The 18,600-nt window shown below is 35.4% G+C and overlaps 3 protein-coding genes across 5 annotated transcripts; 1 reads left to right on the forward strand and 2 right to left on the reverse strand.

The window, feature by feature from the left end:
• Positions 1 to 363: 363 nt before the first annotated feature.
• LOC133293134 (uncharacterized) lies at positions 364 to 901 on the reverse strand. Its single transcript, XM_061491671.1, has one exon. The coding sequence runs from the start codon at positions 790 to 792 to the stop codon at positions 511 to 513; it is 282 nt and encodes a 93-aa protein (XP_061347655.1). The 5' UTR covers positions 793 to 901; the 3' UTR covers positions 364 to 510.
• Positions 902 to 3,092: 2,191 nt separating this feature from the next.
• LOC133293103 (luminal-binding protein) lies at positions 3,093 to 7,004 on the reverse strand. 3 transcript variants are annotated; one of them, XM_061491636.1, is made up of 9 exons: positions 6,897 to 7,004; positions 5,904 to 6,171; positions 5,610 to 5,824; positions 5,264 to 5,506; positions 4,652 to 5,131; positions 4,387 to 4,541; positions 4,201 to 4,283; positions 4,080 to 4,110; positions 3,093 to 3,914 (listed from the first exon to the last, which is right to left on the reverse strand). In XM_061491636.1, the coding sequence occupies exons 1-9, from the start codon at positions 6,949 to 6,951 to the stop codon at positions 3,612 to 3,614; spliced, it is 1,833 nt and encodes a 610-aa protein (XP_061347620.1). In that variant the 5' UTR covers positions 6,952 to 7,004; the 3' UTR covers positions 3,093 to 3,611. The 3 variants fall into 3 exon arrangements, with proteins under 3 accessions (XP_061347620.1, XP_061347619.1, XP_061347618.1); XM_061491635.1 differs by having other exon boundaries at positions 3,107 to 4,110; positions 5,904 to 6,181; positions 6,907 to 6,951; XM_061491634.1 differs by having other exon boundaries at positions 3,108 to 4,110.
• Positions 7,005 to 9,023: 2,019 nt separating this feature from the next.
• On the forward strand, positions 9,024 to 18,477 carry LOC133293087 (glutamine-dependent NAD(+) synthetase). Its single transcript, XM_061491616.1, has 13 exons — positions 9,024 to 9,388; positions 9,474 to 9,779; positions 10,249 to 10,472; positions 10,688 to 10,791; positions 10,895 to 11,029; positions 11,260 to 11,428; positions 12,404 to 12,539; positions 13,348 to 13,486; positions 13,795 to 13,971; positions 14,087 to 14,254; positions 15,580 to 15,675; positions 17,859 to 17,987; positions 18,117 to 18,477. Exons 1-13 carry the CDS (start codon positions 9,195 to 9,197, stop codon positions 18,342 to 18,344), a joined length of 2,205 nt encoding a protein of 734 aa, XP_061347600.1. The 5' UTR covers positions 9,024 to 9,194; the 3' UTR covers positions 18,345 to 18,477.
• Positions 18,478 to 18,600: the final 123 nt, after the last annotated feature.

The following is an 18,600-nucleotide window of genomic DNA, read 5'->3' on the forward strand; positions in this document are numbered from 1 at the left end:
ATATCATTAACTGTTTAAAGATTTATTTTATATTTGGAACCAGTTGGCAAGGTGTATCTTTCTCTATCACTTAGACATTTTTCTATATCCATCCAATAAATCTAAATATTCGACTGAATGTCCACATGTACGCATCATATTTTATCTCATTCGCTTAAAATTAAAACCACTATATGCAGTGTACTAACTTTTCGAAGAGTTGTTCATAGCAATATAATGCGCGTTAGAATTAGATTCATGATTAATACGAAAGTTTCCAATAATTCAAAGCCCAAATCAAAATCAAATCAATGAATCAAACATATTTGAAATAGTAACAATAACATCACAGCTAGAAAAGTATAATATAATTAATATAAATATATAAGCATATGTATTTAAAATAGGCACAAAATGGCATCACATGTTAATCACAGTGTAGAAATTGAAATCGGTATCCCTTACTTATTGTACATAAAAAGGAAGACAAGGAAAAATGACTATACAGCGCAGCAACGACGTCGTATTGTTTCAAACGGGGAGGTTGGCGACGTCGTTTGTGTTATGACCAGTGACCTGAACGGCCGGGGGATTGGTGGTGGTTGTGGTTGTGGTGGTGGTGGTGGTCGTGGTGGGGGTGGGGGTGGTGGAGTAATCGTCGTCGTCGTCGTCGTTGTCGGGGTCAGAGGTGGCGACGTTGACGCAAGAGAAGCGTTCCAAGGAAGAGAAGAAAGCGGAAGAGACGGTGGACCCAACCCAGGTGGCCATCTGATCGATCTTCTCCCTCGATATAAGGCTGCCGTTGTTCTCCATCGTCGCCGACAAATCAGATCTAAAATTGTTCTTCCAACGGCAACGGAAACGGAGTACGAGAAAAAAAAAGAAGTTGCGAAATCACAGCGTTTTTTTTTTTTTTTGTCTCGATTTACTAGGCACCGCCAATTTGACCAATGTCTATAGTCGATAGTCCATAGTCCATAGTAAACCATTGGGTCATTGGCCCATGGCTCATAGTTTTCATCCTTGCATTAAATTTCTAGGCTTCAACAGGGTTTGGCTTGTATGTCTTTTTTACTTTTAATTAATACAAAAAAAAATGAAATATTGTATTAAATGAATACATGTGTTTTAAATGAATATAAAAATGTTAAACAAATCAAACATGTCCTTAATTTTTCAAATGAAAATGTTTTTTTTTTCTTTAGTGGTATTGTATTTTTTATTTTATTTTTTGGTGTGGAGTGGTATTGTATTTTATTATGAAGATAGTCATAGGAATGGGGGAGAAATTACAATTTGATTGTTCGTATATCCATGTCAAATATGTGATAAATATAAAAGGAACAATGTTATTTTAACTACATGATTGTTTTATGTACTTATGAAATATTTCAAAAATAGTAGTTGAAATATAAAAGAAAAAATGTTATTTAACTTCATGATTGTTTTATTTACTTATAAAATATTTCAAAAATAGTATTTAATTTTAATCTATTTTATGTGTGAATCAGAGGAAGTCACGTACTTCAAAAAAAAATATTAAACTTTTTAGTAGAACAAAAGTTTTAGTTACTATAATTAGACGAGACAATATGTGTTGAAAACAACGAAATTACACGTCAACCTGTCCCACTTAGTTGTGGGTCAAAACAGATTGACGGTTTATCGGAGAGGGTTGGCCCGCAGGTTTTTTTTTTTACTAATAAATAGTATTTTATTTGTCACTAAGCTTTTGTGATATGAATTTTTTTTATCTTAATACTCCCTTAGAAAAAAAGAAGAAGAAAAACTTTATTTATAACAAAGTTTATCCATATATAGAGGCAAAAATAAATTCTTACAAAATATCTTACTGAATATTAATATAAATTTAGGCTTGAGATTGAAAAAAAAAAACTTAAGGATGGTGAAATGAAAATAAGTAATATTATAAAATTAATAAAATATAATTTATTTATTTTTTATTTTTAGGAGGGTTGACCCGCTAATCCACTACAAAACGAGGTGGGTTAGGATTTTCAACTCATATCAAATTGCGGGACGGGGCGGGCCAACCCATTTTTAACGGGTTAACAATGCTTCGAGGCGGGCCAACCCGTTTTGTTACCTCTAACTATAATAATGTTACTAACAAATGGCAATTCATTAAATAAAAAATCGCATAAACATAGTCATAAGCTATGTTGCACCGACACCGACACCGGACACGGGATACAACACGACACGACACTCCGACATGTTAATTCTAAAAGATGTTAAATTTCGACACGTTAGGACACATTTTGATATTATATAATATTTTTAATTTATGTAGTATATATTATATTTAGTATTCAATAATTTAACAAAAAAATAAAGCTAAACTTATAATACTCATCAATTTTGAAAAGAAACATAATATATCCTAAATATTTATATTAAACTCAATAAAATCATAATCGTAATCTAACGAATTTAATAGTTGGAACTCAAAATGTAACGTAATGTAATCTTTGAACCTTTTTTGAGTATTTGCAACGAGTATTGGAGTGTCGGAAAGTGTCAGAAAGTGTCAGACACGACACGTCAAGATTTTTGAATGTCGGTGCTTCATAATTCATAAGAAAACCTATATATCTCTGCTTTTCTTTTAAAATATAAAGATAATTAACTATAAATAATAAATAGCCATGCTGACCTTATCATATTGTATACTAGTATTTACCTTTAGAACATGAATCCAACGAAATGATATAGAAATGATCTTAAAAAAATATTAAAATTTGATTTCAATTAAAAAAATGCAAAAATAAATACTGAAATCATTAATGAATATTAGGTTATTATTGTTATAGGTGAGAATATTTATGCTTTTATTATTGAAAATTTTTGTCACGTGAATGGATCTCGCTTATTTTTTCTTTGTTCTTTTTATGATGAGACGTTCACATTTACCCCAGTGTGATAGAGGGAAAAAATTTGCAACAAATACATAAATTTTAAACCCATTGTTATATTATATCTTGTTAAAATGGGATGTTGGAGCCTAATGGTGAGGAATACAGGTATTTATGTAATAAGTTGGGTATTCAATTTCTTAATATATATAATAATAAAAAAACAACAACAACATGATGTTCGATCTTCGATGACTTTTGGGGCAAAATAGAAGAATACTACTACTCAATTATGCGACAATACCACCTGAACTATCATATAAATCTACCTCTAGGTTTCAGCCAAATCTATAAAAATAACTTTCTAGACATCTAACATCTACTAAAAAGCTGAAGACGTGTTGTCGTAAAACTAATCAAAAAAAGCAGCATCCAATAAATCTACTAACTAGCGAGGTAGTCCCAAATCCCATCGTACTTCCCCAGTTCTAAGATGCAGGCTAAAGGCACAAGAAAAGCAGAGTATGCAAGTAAAACCAAGCACAGAAAGCTGAAGAAGTGTTGTCGTAAAACTAACCAAAAAAAGAAAAAATACAAGTGATTCTATAAAGTATCTTGGCCACCAAAAATACAGGAGCGGGGGAAATACTTCTCAACTCCCACCTATAATTAAATTTTAAGACTCTGCTTAACCTACTAATTCTCATCAATTCTTGCTCCTACTTTGGCACCATCAGTCAAATTATAGCAAACATTCTAGAGCTCGTCGCGAGAGTCATCCTCGTCCTCCCCAGATGCACCATCTGGGGCGCCACCTGCTCTCTGATAGACAGCTGTGATAATTGGGTTACAAACAGCTTCCACTTCTTTGAGCTTCTCTTCATATTCTTCTTTCTCCACACTCTGGTTGTCATCCAGCCATTCCAGAGCTTCTTTCACAGCAGTCTCAACTTTCTCCTTTTCATCAGACTCCAACTTGTCAGCCAGCTTGTCTTTGTCACTTATCTGGTTTTTCATGTTGTAGACGTATGTTTCCAGAGCGTTACGAGCATCAATCCTCTCCTTCACTTTTTTGTCTTCCTCGGCAAACTCTTCCGCTTCACGAACCATCCGCTCAATTTCCTCCTGGCTCAGCCGTCCCTTCTCATTTGTAATGGTGATCTTTTCTGCTTTACCAGTTCCCTTGTCTTCCGCCTTCACATTTAGGATGCCATTTGCATCGACTTCAAAGGTCACTTCAATTTGAGGGGTACCTCTGTTCAATTACCACACAAAATTATCAATAAATTACAAACATCAATTGAGCAAAATTTAGAAAGGACTGCATGAAAAGCAGGAAACAAACCTTGGAGCTGGTGGAATTCCTGTCAGATCAAACTTCCCAAGCAACCGGCAATCCTTTGTGAGACTCCTCTCACCTTCAAATACCTATTAATAAAAAGGTGTCAAAATTGGGGCCAAACATTACGAATTTAGAAGAAAAATGTCTCAGCATCATGCGCTAGAGTGGAGTTGAATTATGGAACAGTACCTGAATGGAGACGGTAGTCTGCTGATCCTGGTAGGTAGTAAAAACCTGAGATTTCTTGGTAGGAATAACAGTATTTCTGGGAATCAACTTTGTCATCACCCCACCAACAGTTTCAATTCCAAGGGTGAGGGGAGCCACATCCAGGAGAAGGATATCTGGATCCAGAGTGCCACATAACAATGAGAAAGTGTAATGCTTGGCAATCTACTTGCATCAATAAAATTTATGACCTCTAACCAAGTAATTAAGAAACTAGACTATGTACCTTTGGTTTCTTCACCACCCTCTCCACTCAAAATACTTCCTTGAACTGCAGCACCATAGGCAACTGCCTCATCAGGGTTGACACCCTTGTTTGGCTCCTTTCCATCAAAGTAGTCCTTCAAAAGCTGTTGTACTTTTGGAATCCTTGTGCTTCCGCCAACAAGCACAATCTCATCAATCTGATTCTTCTGTAATCCAGCATCCTCCATTGCCTTCTTCACAGGCCCCATTGTCTTACGGAACAAGTCATTGTTCAACTCCTCGAACCGAGCTCTGGTAAGCGGCTCAGAAAAATCAACACCATCAAAGAGTGATTCAATTTCCACGCGGACCTGGTGCTGGCTGCTGAGAGCTCTCTTGGCACGCTCACTTTCTCTTCTAAGCTTGCCAAGTGCTCTGTTGTCCTTGCTAATATCCTTTCCATGCTTTTTCTTGATCAATTTAATGAAGTAGTCCATTATTCTATGATCAAAGTCCTCACCTGGTTAAGGAAAGGAGAAATAGCAGCCATTAACAGCAGAAGAAAATTTTTTATGGAAAGAATAATTTTTCTTTTATTTAATAATTTCCTCTTATTCTGTCTTATTTTATAAGGGGGAAAAAAAGTACTCACCTCCAAGATGAGTATCTCCATTTGTAGCAAGAACCTCAAAAACACCATTATCGATTGTCAAGATACTGACATCAAATGTCCCACCCCCAAGATCAAAGACAAGAATGTTCTTCTCGCCACCTTTCTTGTCCAATCCATATGCAATGGCAGCAGCAGTTGGTTCATTAATAATTCTAGCAACATTCAGACCAGCAATGACACCAGCATCCTTGGTGGCCTGCCTCTGAGCATCATTGAAGTAAGCTGTACATTTGAAAAGAAAATGAGAGAAATTAGAATAAAGACAAAAGCAGGAACAAAAGAACCAATATTGCGGGAGAAATAAGTTGTAAGTTGCTCCATTTACCAGGGACAGTGACCACAGCATCATTAATTTTCTTCCCGAGGAATGCTTCAGCAGTTTCCTTCATCTTGGTCAGAATCATGGCACTGATTTCCTCAGGGCTGAACACCTTGGTCTCACCATCCTTTATTTTTACTTGTATGTAAGGTTTGCCGTCCTTGTTGACAATCTTATAAGGAACAAGCTTCATGTCTTTTTGAACTTCCTTATCTTCAAACCTGCAAAAAGATACCCATCAGTCACCTTTATTCCCATCAAGTCAAATTGTCATAAATCAACAACTTGAGGATGCCTTACTTTCTTCCAATAAGTCTCTTGACATCAAATATGGTCCTTTCAGGGTTGACAGCTGCCTGATTCTTTGCAGCCTCCCCAATCAGTCTTTCACTGTCGGTGAAAGCAACCCATGATGGGGTGATGCGGTTACCTTGGTCATTGGCTATGATTTCAACATGACCATTCTTGTAAACACCAACACAGGAATAGGTTGTTCCAAGGTCTATCCCAATAACTGTCCCTAACTTGGTGGCTTCCTCTTTTGCAATGGAAATTGCAAACAGACATCCTGTGATGAACTTTCTCAATGTTAATTACAACACAAACTCAACGTAGTTACTGATGCTGAATTGAATAACGTAATTTCATGTGACAAAACCATTATTCTATAAAAACAGAAATCAATTATTTTAACAAAAGCATTATTGTAGAAAAACCTAACTCAATTATTTAATGCGTTCTTCCCAAATAAGGGAAATCAGGTAACAATGGTGATTGATGCCAATTCCATTAACGACATTGCTAAAAAATGAGAATTCATATTGATATTCGTGCTTTGATTGATACTATTTACAATATTTAATGTCTTTCAACTGCCTATTTAGGAAAAGCTTCATCATAACATACTTCATCATAATTGTTTACTCGGTTTAACAAACATAAAAAGGAAATAATAAAATCAATATAACACTCCCGCAAGATGTAAAGCAGAACAAGAACTAATCAATGTTGATGAGTTTCTTAGATGCACAGAGAGGCATACGATTACTCACTGTCACTAACTACTAATTAGTTTCTTAGATGCACAGAGAGGCATACGATTACTCACTGTCACTAACTACTAATTATTCTTTAGATGTGAAGTGAAGAGAATGTTAACCAAGTAGGGCTAAGATCTCATCAGATCCATCAAAATCGGGGATACAAACAAGCACGAAAAAAGGTTTAAAGCATGCATAGCGAGATCTGGCTACATTATGCAAAAGCTAGAAAAAGGTAATGAGATCTTATTACCGAAGGAAACGATGGCTAGAAGAACCAGAGACACGCGTGAACACGAGCCAGCCATGGTGTCACCCTCTCAAGGAGCTTGTTTCGAAGATGAAAGAGAGTTCTCTAAACTTCTATTGATGGAATATGCGCTGAGTCGTAGAGCGCTATTTATAGTGCCCACGCCGACTCTAACGAAAGCTCGGACATGTCATTTGTGATGACGTGGACCAATAGAAAGTAGAGAATGGATTGTTTCGGCCAATAATATTGGTCCTTGTGTTTGGCAACACCTCTCAACTTTCTCATCCTTGTTCATTAACTCCATCTAATTTAATAAATCATAAGCTTTCTTAGACTTTAATTTTGACCGAATCCTTTTAAGTAATTCTCATTATAATTAAAAAATTTATTTATACTAATACAATGATGCATAATTATAAATGAATTATTTATTCCAATTTTTTTTCACAAAAGCTTTGTAATTTGAATTTTGTGTGTTCAATTTTAACCTTTTTGTTCCATACAAGTATACAACAATTAACCTTGGGGGCCTATTAATTAAAGAAATATATTTCATCTTGCTGAGGGGGTTGATGAATCTATTCAAACCAATTCAAACTGTGATGACCGAATACAAAAATTGATAAATCAAAAATTAAAAATTGGAAAAAATTGTATATATTAATTGAATTGAATTGATTTTCGATTTAATCGGTGAAAATCGATCTAATCCAAACCAATCCAATGTATTATGTATTAATCCAAATCGATTTAATCCAATCCAATTAAAAATATATTTTATCTTAGTGCAAAAGTTGCTCTAATTATCCTAAACAAAATCGCAAATTTGTTGACGCAACTGATGTAGGATGCTGTGGATTAGAAAAATGAACGTTTCCTTCCCTAATCTGTATGTTCAATTTTTAAATTTTGCATAAAATGTGGCATAATAGAAAGAAAAAGAAGAAGAACTATATGGTATATATGATGAAATTAGTCTAAAAAATCACGTCTAGACTGAAAACACAAGTATTCAAGTCAGATATAGGTGTAATGCAATTCAGCATATTATGTAATATTATTTCGTAACTAGTTTCATTTTGCATCGTTATCCCCCTTATTTGTCAAATATTTGTACTAAAATTTAACCCCCAAAAAAAGTGCAATGTATCACCTTATTATCGAGGATTAAATTTTTGTATGTCTGTGAGACGATTTCATATAGGAGATGTGATGTAGAAAATTGGGATTTTATAAAAGAGTAACACTTCGATCTTTAATTTTTATTAACATAATAACAAAATCCAACTTCTATAATAAAGTTAGTAAGCTGACTAATTATAAATTGATTCAAAATTCAAAACTCAAAATCTTAAATCTTAAAAATAAGAATTTTTTTTTACATGAATATAATAGTAATTAACTTCTAAAAGTAAATAACTAATTACAATTAATCATTCAAAACACGTCTCAAATCTTCGATCTCAAATCATGTCAAAAAAATTGAACTGGTTAATTATCGGGAACAAAACAATAAATCAATTTTATCAAACATTATTTCTATCTATTTCTGTAGTCAGGAACAAAAATTAAAAAATAATTAATTTTGAGAAAATTGTCATACACATCCAAAAACTAAATAAAGAAAAACATGTTTTTATTTTAGGTAAAGAATTTCTTCAGTCAATGGAGATAAATTATTTCCGGTGACTGTTTTCTCTTTTATTTATGGCAAATATTTTTCTTATAGGTTCAATAAGGGGCAATCTAATATATGAATCAAGCATATTTATGGGAAGATGACAGATAGACTTGAGTCCTTATCAGAGACACTAAGAAGTCGTTTGGTATGCAATATTCTTCAAGATTCTTGAGAAATTGATTTTTTTTAAATTTTTAATTTTAAAATATTATCGTAAACTGAATGTAAAAATTATATTTTAAAAATCAAAATTACCAGACAAAAACAAATTTCTCGTGTAGCAAACCTCCCTAAAAGTCCATATTCTAGTAGTAAATCCAATAAATTAGAAGTGGTAAAATCGAAAGGTACGTTAGGCTCTCATTGACACGCGTCAAGAAAAGACCATCCGGGTTGAAGTCCAATACAGCAGAACCCGTCCAAGGGTCCGGAGGTGAATTTCCTCGTGCTCGTTCTTGTTTTGCTGTGTTTCATCCTAACTTCGTAGAATCAAAGCTAAAGACTATAAGCCAAGCCAAGACCAAATACACACTTAAATCCTCGTGGTTTACACGTCTCCGATACACACTACAAAAGCCTTTATTGTAAACTGGGACGTTCCATTTCTCAGACCAAACATGAGGTTGTTGAAGGTGGCTACTTGCAATCTCAACCAATGGGCTATGGATTTTGATTGCAACACAAAGCAAATCAAAGACTCCATAGCCAAGGCTAAAGAAGCCGGCGCTGTTATTAGGCTTGGCCCCGAGCTCGAGATTCCTGGTTATGGCTGCGAAGACCACTTCTTGGAGCTTGACACAGTTAACCATGCGTAAGTTTTTTTTTTTTTTTTTTTGTGTGTTTTGTTTAACGTAGGAAGATCTCAAGTTGTCTGGTTTTAATGGGTTTCGTTTCAGATGGGAATGCTTGAAAGATATCTTACTTGGTGATTGGACGGATGACATAGTGTGTAGCATTGGCATGCCTGTTATTAAAGGTTTAGAGCGGTACAATTGTCAGGTGTTGTGTTTGAATCGAAGGATTATTATGATACGACCAAAGATGCGGCTTGCAAACGATGGCAATTATAGAGAACTTCGATGGTTTACAGCATGGAAGCAAAGGGATGAACTTGTGGATTTTCAGCTGCCCAGTGAAATATCTGAGGCGTTAGGCCAAAAATCAGTTCCCTTTGGTTACGGATTCGTTAAGTTTCAAGATACGTAAGTTACACATAATTTTTGTTATTTCTGTATCATTGAAATGTAACATAACTGGCTTCCCTGGCCAATTTTTTGGTTTCGTTTTCTATTATTATTTATAAGTTATGTCCTTTTCATAACCAATAAAATCACTCATCAGATTTTCTAGTTAAGGTGAATCATTGGTTAATGCTAAATTCCGGGATTAATAAATTATAGATTTTTTCATCTTTTCTGTTCTGTGTGAACTTACCTTACAACCACTACGTATGTTTTATCCTCTTGCGTTTTAAAGTTGACATCCCTACTGGCATTGCATCCATTGAGCAATCTTGTAATTGACATAACTGCCCTTTCTTTCATACACGTAAGAACTAGTGCGCTCCCACTATATAGCGTGTGCGTGTGTTTAATTTATTTTTTGGGCCCTTCCAAGTTGCAGTCAGATGTTTATCAAGTGCTAAATATGAAGTATTTTCCCCCTTCTAAGTGCTATTGCAGCTGAAGTTTGTGAAGAGCTTTTTACTCCAATGCCCCCTCATTCTGAGCTTGCATTGAATGGGGTTGAAGTGTTTCTGAATGCAAGTGGAAGTCACCACCAACTTAGAAAGCTCGATGTTCGTCTTGATGCTTTTATACGTGCCACCGGTACTTGCGGAGGGGTTTACGTGTATAGCAATCAACAAGGCTGTGATGGTGGTCGCCTTTACTATGGTAGAAAAAATTTCTCTTAATAGAATGATATTTGTGCTTTTCACATTTCTGTCCATTGCATATTCTGGAGAGTCAAATACCGTTAACATTCTGGAAGTTGGTATAAGGGTATTTTAACTTCCATTTTGCTTGTTTATCTCTTACGTAGATTTCATTTATGTAGGCTTTTTTCATTTGTCTGAAATTTGATCTTATCTTTCACTTATTTGTAACAGATGGCTGTGCCTGTGTTGTGGTGAATGGAGACGTTGTTGCTCAGGGTTCACAATTTTCTTTAAAGGATATTGAGATTGTGGTTGCTCAGATAGACCTAGATGTGGTATGCGTTGCATGAGTTTCCGTATATTAATGCATACAAGGGCATATTGACTATCAATGATTGACATTAGATTTGGTTCCTTTACTCATTTGTCTATCGGTAGGTTGCAAGCCTTAGAGGATCTGTAAGTAGCTTGCGAGAGCTAGCAAGTTGCAAAAACAAGGTTCCTTCGGTGGAAGTACCATACAGTCTTTGTGTTCCTTTTAACCTTAAAATACGCCTTTCCGTTTCACTTAAGGTTAGTTTATTGTCATCTTGAGTTGCAACTTTCAGATAGCTAAAATTAATTAGCTTTATAGGTGCACATAAATTGATGACGTCTTGATCTCTGCTTTCATTTAAAGAGAATCTGGCACTTAGCTTTTTTTGTGCCAAAATCTGGATCCTTCTATGATAATGTCACAACATTACTGCTGCAATCACTCAGGTATCCAAATTCCTAAAATGAACATGCTTTGTGCTTTACAGATACAGTATCACTGTCCCGAGGAGGAAATAGCATTTGGACCTGGTTGTTGGTTATGGGACTACTTGAGAAGAAGTGGAGCATCCGGCTTTCTGCTTCCTCTTTCTGGTGGAGCAGACAGTTCCTCTGTGGCTGCAATTGTTGGATGCATGTGTCAGCTGGTTGTGAAAGGTGGGTTCAAATGTGAGGACAAGTGCTGTTAGATTCTTGTATACCTTCAATGTTCCTATTTCAGGTCAACTTGTGACAGTATTTGGAAGCTACATTATTGTGTATATGTTAGGAACCCAAAGCTTCCTAAGATTAAAGTTTACTCTAGGAAGGAGCATGGACCCACTTAAGGTATAAGGAGTGTGATCCTCCATTTGGAGGAAAAGCTGTTATGGCCGCTGGAGTGGGAAAATGGGGATAAAAACAAAATTGAGAGTAGGATAAGAGAATAGATTGGGGAGGGTTGTAAGGAGAGATTGGCCTCTCGAAAGCCAGATATCCATTTCCTTTTTTTGCATTTCTTGTATTTTTCTTATATGCATTTCTGCTGTCATCTTGAGATCAGCAAGCTTTATGTAATACGATACAGTTTCTAGATTCATAGGTGAATTTTCTCTGTATAAAGATCACCGGGAAGGGTAGTTAAGAGGTCATATATAATTGACTGACAACTGAATTAGTTGGAGAAGTGGACCTGAATCTTCATATTTCCTTTCTAGAAAGTCATGCATAATTGCTTGAATATAGAACGTAGACCTTTTATTAGTTTAGAGTGATTAACTTTGGGAAAAACTACTCTTATGCTACATGTGATAATTTTCTTTCCTACACACCCTTTGATAACTGTGCCACCTTTTTCTTTTCTTTTCTTTTTATTTTTCAGATGGTGGAGCTCACAAATTTGTCTCTATGACATGAGATAACTTATCTCCTTTAACATGAGATTAATAAAACCCATTAACTTTTTACAAAGAAACTCGACTGCTGTCAAATCATGGTCAATAGTAAAATTGAGATGGATAATTGGCCTCTCTTTTTCATTTTCTTTCTTTCTTTTTAATGTGGCGGAGGTAAAATAAATAGCAGTACTTGACCTTACAAGCCCAAACGTTGTAGTTTGGATATCATTGGCTAGTAATTCATATTTGACTGCAGAAATCGCAAATGGGGATGAACAAGTTAAAGCTGATGCAATACGAATAGGAAACTATAAAGATGGACAGTATCCTACAGATAGCAGGGAATTTGCTAAACGAATATTCTATACTGTGTTTATGGGATCTGAAAACAGGTAAGTGATATATTTCATGTTTTAGTGTTTTACAATCTTTGGCTCTATGTCTCTGAGTTTCTGTGTGCTATATTCCTCTTCTTTTTATTTATTTATCTTTTTGGGGGTGATGGATTTGATAAGAGGGAGTCTGAAATTGTTGTAAAATTGTTCTGTTGTGATCACAATGGTTTGATTTATGGAAAAAATTTATTTGTTAAAATGCAATAATAAGTCTGCGTACAAGGATTTCCATCATCTTTATCCTCACAAGTCAGGGTTTCATACGGAGGGATTTTTTTATTTATGGTTTTGATACTATTTTCTTTTATTCCATTTTTTTTTTAACTCCCCCAATCAAATTTATATAATGGTGGCATTGAACAAAGCTGATTGTTTTTGTCTTTGAAACACATTAATGATATCACAGAAGTTTGACCGGTAAGCTTTATATGATTTCCTTTTCTAAAACTTGTATCTCAAAATGTCTGGGGTTTCTGTGATCCTGGATACCTGATCTAGTACTAATATTTATTAAATCCTGTGTGATCTTATGAGGTTGAACGGGTGCTTTTCGGAACTTCTAGCACTCGGAATAGTTATACTATTGTGCAGTGTAAAGCATAGATACTGGTAGACTAAATATATTGAAAGAACTTCGTCCTTGAATGCTAGGATTTGTTTTTCTATGTCGAGTAATCCTTTCATTGTGTCAATCAGTTTATGTTCAAGCAGATTGACACCTTCAAATATATACATGAATTCCACCCAAAAAAATAATATTACTCTTATCAGATGTAATGGGGCACTAAAAATTTTATCCTTGCAGTTCGGAAGTGACAAGGTCACGGGCCAAGGTGCTGGCTGATGAAATTGGCTCATGGCACCTTGATGTTAGCATTGATGGTGTTGTATCTGCTCTTTTGACATTGTTCCAAACACTTACAGGAAAACGACCACGCTATAAGGTAAATGAAGCATGAACTTGTGAATTATTCGTAATCTGTGATGTTGTCAAACACTTGGGAAATTGGGTTTTTTTCGTCTTAGTAGGTTGATATTGTAACAAATAATAGTGTTTTGATTCTAAAACAAGTCATAAACTCATACATAGATCTCCAAATCAAGATGTCAGATTAGTTAAATAACTGTATAGTTTCTTTATGGGAATCTATCTTCTTTTTTCCTGACTACAGCTTGGAAGCATGTTATATATCTTTTGTTTCTATTACATTGTAGCCTCAAATAATTTCTTTGTATGTTTTTGTTTCTACAGGTAGACGGTGGATCTAATGTTGAGAATTTAAGCTTGCAGAACATTCAAGCTCGAATCAGAATGGTACTAGCTTTCATGTTAGCATCACTCTTGCCTTGGGTTCACAACAAACCTGGGTTTTATCTTGTCTTGGGGAGCTCCAATGTGGATGAAGGGTTACGGGGTTACTTGACGAAGGTATCTCTGTACAGCTTTGGGTTATGCTTTTCTTTAGTTTCTCAATTAGTTTGTCTAATTTCTCATGTTTGTGGTCCATTACACCTTAGTTATTAAAGTTTATCTCTTCTTACAGTATGATTGCAGTTCAGCAGATATAAATCCTATTGGGAGTATAAGTAAGCAGGACCTTCGGGCATTCTTGCGATGGGCAGCTGTCCATCTTGGTTACTCATCTTTGGCAGATGTTGAAGCAGCTCCACCCACAGCTGAACTGGAGCCTATACGCTCTAATTACAGTCAGGTAATATTCTATTATATTGTACCTTTCAGTACTGGTCTTGATTCTCTTGATAAATTCTCTCGGTTGCATTGTTTTAATTGCAAATGCATATAATACCATATTTGGTATGTGTTGATAATTGCCTGAGTGGGTCAGCAGAGGTGGTGAGTGGGGAATATGTCATGGCAATACAATAAAGAATTTAAATCATTGTCTATTTCTTTGTACCCAAGTGAAAGGTAATTGTCAAAACTACCCTAGAAATATGTTGTACACCTCTTGGGAGTCTCATAACATCTGAAGGAGCAGAAGGCTGTTTCGCTGGTTGGGCTCATGATTATCTTTGGATTTCTCTGTTCCAGTCTTTTCCCTCTTTATTTTTATTTCAAAACAAAAATATGTAGGAATTTTTTTCTAAATGTTTTCAAAATTCATTTTAGAAATATCCGTAACCAGGGTAGGAGGGAGTTCTCCCTGTGCCCTTGCATCTGAGAATTGCCTTGAAGCAGGGGGAAGAGAATGGCTCATATCAATAAATCCTAGTAACATTTTTCAGTATTAAAAAAAAGGGAAAAAAGTTTCTGATGTTACTTTAGACAACTTTGTCTAATGTTCATCGAAACGACGTCGTTTTGAGGTTGAAAAATTAAAAAATTAGAATGATAAAGACTATTATAACCCTGAAATAAATTAAAATTACAAAAACACCATGATTTCCGTCCCAAAACGACGTCGTTTCGATGAACATTAGATAAAAGTATCTAAAGTAACTTTAGAAAAAACAAACCCTAAAAAAAAAGCATATATGTTTAGTAAAACTACTTTAGTTCATTCATTGTGAGCATTGACAGTTGAAACAACTACTGTCAAGAGTCTTACAATGAACTCAATCCTATGAAAATGGAGAGCAGGAAAGCAATGATTATGTGCAAGTAGGTTAGCAGGATGAATTATCTTAAACCTTAACTGCCTGTCAGCTGCATAACAACTATTTTTACCTGCCCCAAGCTGGATGAAATTGGGCATGTTAAATTTTCAACCTTTGCCATTTTCACATGCTATTGAACTTCTACCTATCAGACACATGCAAGCAATATGTGATCCGTGTGTGTAAACGCTTAACTTTATTTTATGCTTGTTTATGTAGTCAGATGGTCTAGGTGAAATCCAGGAACCAGTATATTCATTTGTTTTCCCTTCAGCAGTGCTCTATTAGTTTTTGCTTGTTGAGCATTTGACTTTTCAATGCCTTTATTTTTCTGCACTAGGTTCTATCTTCATGTATAAGTAATTGTTTGTAGACAAGTTTTAAAAGAATATCAAACGCCTTATTCTTTGTTGAACAGCTTGATGAAGTTGATATGGGAATGACTTACGAGGAACTATCAGTTTATGGAAGACTGCGGAAAATTTTCCGTTGTGGTCCAGTTTCCATGTTCCAGGTATATCTCGTGTTTCTCCATCCTGTCTTATTTATGTTTTCTTTAACCTTTCATTTGTTTTTCATTTTTTTACTTTTCATCTGACAATGATTGAAAGGAATAGGTCAAACAAGTGGTAATCTGACCCACGACCATCCCATAATGTAAATATGTGTGGGGCCGGAAATAATGTGGAATAATGCAAAGCCGAGAAAAGTTAAACCCTACAGGCTATAGCTAATTTACTTGCAAGTCATTTGACAGGTCTCTGAAAGAGGTTTTATTATTGTGTAAGATCAAAATTATTTCATGAACAGAAACTTCTTGAATCGGATATTTTCCTTTGGGAGGGGAGAAACTATTGGTGGTGTCCTGCTTAAAACAGTCATTACTTGCATCAAAGCACAATACCGGATCTTGTCTCTATTTAAAAGCTTGACATATCAAGTATCAAAATGCAAAACCTTATTTACTTGTATTAAGATCTTAGAGGAGTTCTTGATCTGAGCTTTTGTAAAGAACCTTGGGATACACCACTCCAAAAGCTAGCTCAAAGGGTGGGAGTGCCCAAGGCCTTATAAAGGCCACATTAGTTGCCCACACAATCAATGTGAGACTATATATCTCAACACGCCCCCTCACACGAGAGCCCATTGGGCTTGAAGCGTGGATTATGCACAGGCCCAATTTTTGGTTTACCTTTTTGTGCTTTTAATTTTAATTCCACTTTAAAGTGGGGGGCGGTGAGGATCGAACTTGTGACCTTATAGTCACTCAAGCTCTGATACCATGTAAAGAACTTTGGGATACACCACCCCAAAAGCTAGCTCAAAAGGTGGGAGTGTCCAAGGCCTTATAAAGGCCACATTAGTTGCCCACACAATCAATGTGAGACTATATATCTCAACAGCTTTTATTTGCAGAAGCTTTCATAAAAAGAATAAAAATAAAGTAGTCAACCTAATCTAATGGACTCTTCCAAACAGACAAATTGTTTTTTTCCCGAAGGGAAGTTTAGCTGATATCAGCTTTTTGACGGTTTCAGGCCTTCAGCAACCTTTTTGCAAATTTAGCTTCTTATATACTTGTAATAATAGAACGTCTATCTACAACAAAAAAATCAAAAGCAAGCATGGTTTACTTTAGGAGAATATCTAATGAAACAACAAAATAATACACAATATGTAAGTTAAGCAGAGGTAGGCCGAAGCTTACTTGGGGGAAAGTAGTAAAACAAGATTTAATGGAGTGGGATATAGATTGGCGGACAGTATGTCTTAGAACGGAATGGAGAAAAGCTATAAGTATGGTGGAGGGTTAGACCCGCTATTATTCCTATGTTCCAGATGGTCCCTTTTTAGTCCTTTTCCCCTTCATTTCCCCCACTTCTTCTTGTCCCTTTCTTTTTTACTTTTATTTATTTATATATACATATATTGTTATTTTATTTTATCTTATTTTATATTTTTTATATTTTTTTTTTTTTTCAACCGTTTTGTATCTTTTCTGTGGGTTCATCTACCACCGACCCCAATTAATTTGGGATAAAGGTGTTGTTGATGTTGATGTTGTTGATGTAAGTTAAGCATCTCCACAAGAGATCCATACCATGTATCTCCATTCCCATTAGATTGATTTCTAAACTACCATTTTTTCAATTTATATGGAAAGCTTAGCAGGAAGAATAATTTCTCTGGTTAGCATGATGAACTCGAAGGAAAGAAACTTTTAGCATAATCATAGTTATCAAATGCAGATTGCGGCATGTCGCAGCTAACCCCGAAAAAAGCTATAGCGTTATAGCGGGTTGCGGTTGCGGTTGCGGAAATAGCAGAATAGATATATGACAGAAATAATAACAAAAAGAAACATTTTTTAAAGGCAGAGACAACAGCAGAAGTGATAGAGAGTCACAGATAGACTAATAAACCCTTAAATTTTTCTGTTACACATTTAAATTTAGGACAAAATTGACATTTTGCCTTATAACAGCAATATGGCCGCAAATGCGATCGCAATGGCCGCTATTGTGTTCCAGTGCAGCGCGGCGCGGTTTCTTGCGGCGAGGCACCGCGAAACCCATATGGCGCGGCTTGCGGCGCTATTGCGGCGCAATTAACTACTATGAGCATATTAGAATTTTGAATGTTGTCCATTTCGTAGTTCAGACATAACCTGTTGTTTTTTGTAATTTACTGTTGCAGAATCTATGCTGCAGATGGGGTGCGAGATTAACTCCATCACAAGTGGGGGAAAACGTAAAATACTTCTTCAAGTATTATTCCATCAATCGACACAAAATGACTGTATTGACACCTTCCTATCATGCTGAGGTATGTAGTATTATGATATGAAATCAGAGTTGAATTCTGCTGGATAGCTCTTGATGTCCCAAGGATTTTGGCTTGTTCTTATATTTTTGTTGGCTAATGAAAGTTTACAATCTTTCACTCAACTTGCAGAGCTATTCACCAGAGGATAATAGGTTTGATCTTCGCCAGTTTCTTTATAATGCAAGATGGCCATATCAATTTCGAAAAATTGATGAACTTGTACGTGAGTTGGATGTTAAAGATGTAGTTCAAGAATCAGGAAACCATGAGACACTAGCAACTTCATCAGATGGTATTGGATTTGGTGGGATGGGAGTTGCTGCAGTAGGTTCAGGCAATCCCAGTGTTGGATTCTAATTAAAATTAACCACTTCAGTAATAAAAACAAAAGAAATAAATTGTAGATTTGCATATTCAGGACTGCATTCTGGTCCAGACAATGATATAGATTCCATCTTTTTATAGCACTTGCTCGAGTAATGAAATTCATTCAACCTTTCATCCCTGCTTTACTGCTTATGTCAGTGTGAAAACTTTTTTACACTATCAGTCAATCACGTTTAGCCCGCATTATAAAGAGGAAGATGACGATACGACATGAAAGGAAAACATT

This window comes from Gastrolobium bilobum, unplaced genomic scaffold, assembly GCF_033153095.1.
Source record: "Gastrolobium bilobum isolate Gb01-03AN ecotype WA unplaced genomic scaffold, APGP_CSIRO_Gbil_v1 utg16185, whole genome shotgun sequence".
NCBI lineage: Eukaryota > Viridiplantae > Streptophyta > Magnoliopsida > Fabales > Fabaceae > Gastrolobium > Gastrolobium bilobum.

Excerpts from the sequence above, each read along its gene's own strand:
- LOC133293134 (XM_061491671.1), bottom strand. The coding sequence starts at position 792 with ATGGAGAACAACGGCAGCCTTATATCGAGGGAGAAGATCGATCAGATG.
- LOC133293103 (XM_061491635.1), bottom strand. The coding sequence starts at position 6,951 with ATGGCTGGCTCGTGTTCACGCGTGTCTCTGGTTCTTCTAGCCATC. Across the intron at positions 5,507-5,609 it reads TGCTGTGGTCACTGTCCCTG|CTTACTTCAATGATGCTCAG; the intron begins GTAAATGGAGCA and ends TCAAATGTACAG. Across the intron at positions 4,284-4,386 it reads AGACTACCGTCTCCATTCAG|GTATTTGAAGGTGAGAGGAG; the intron begins GTACTGTTCCAT and ends TTTTATTAATAG.
- LOC133293087 (XM_061491616.1), top strand. The coding sequence starts at position 9,195 with ATGAGGTTGTTGAAGGTGGCTACTTGCAATCTCAACCAATGGGCTATG. Across the intron at positions 10,792-10,894 it reads CTCAGATAGACCTAGATGTG|GTTGCAAGCCTTAGAGGATC; the intron begins GTATGCGTTGCA and ends GTCTATCGGTAG. Across the intron at positions 11,030-11,259 it reads GCCTTTCCGTTTCACTTAAG|ATACAGTATCACTGTCCCGA; the intron begins GTTAGTTTATTG and ends TGTGCTTTACAG.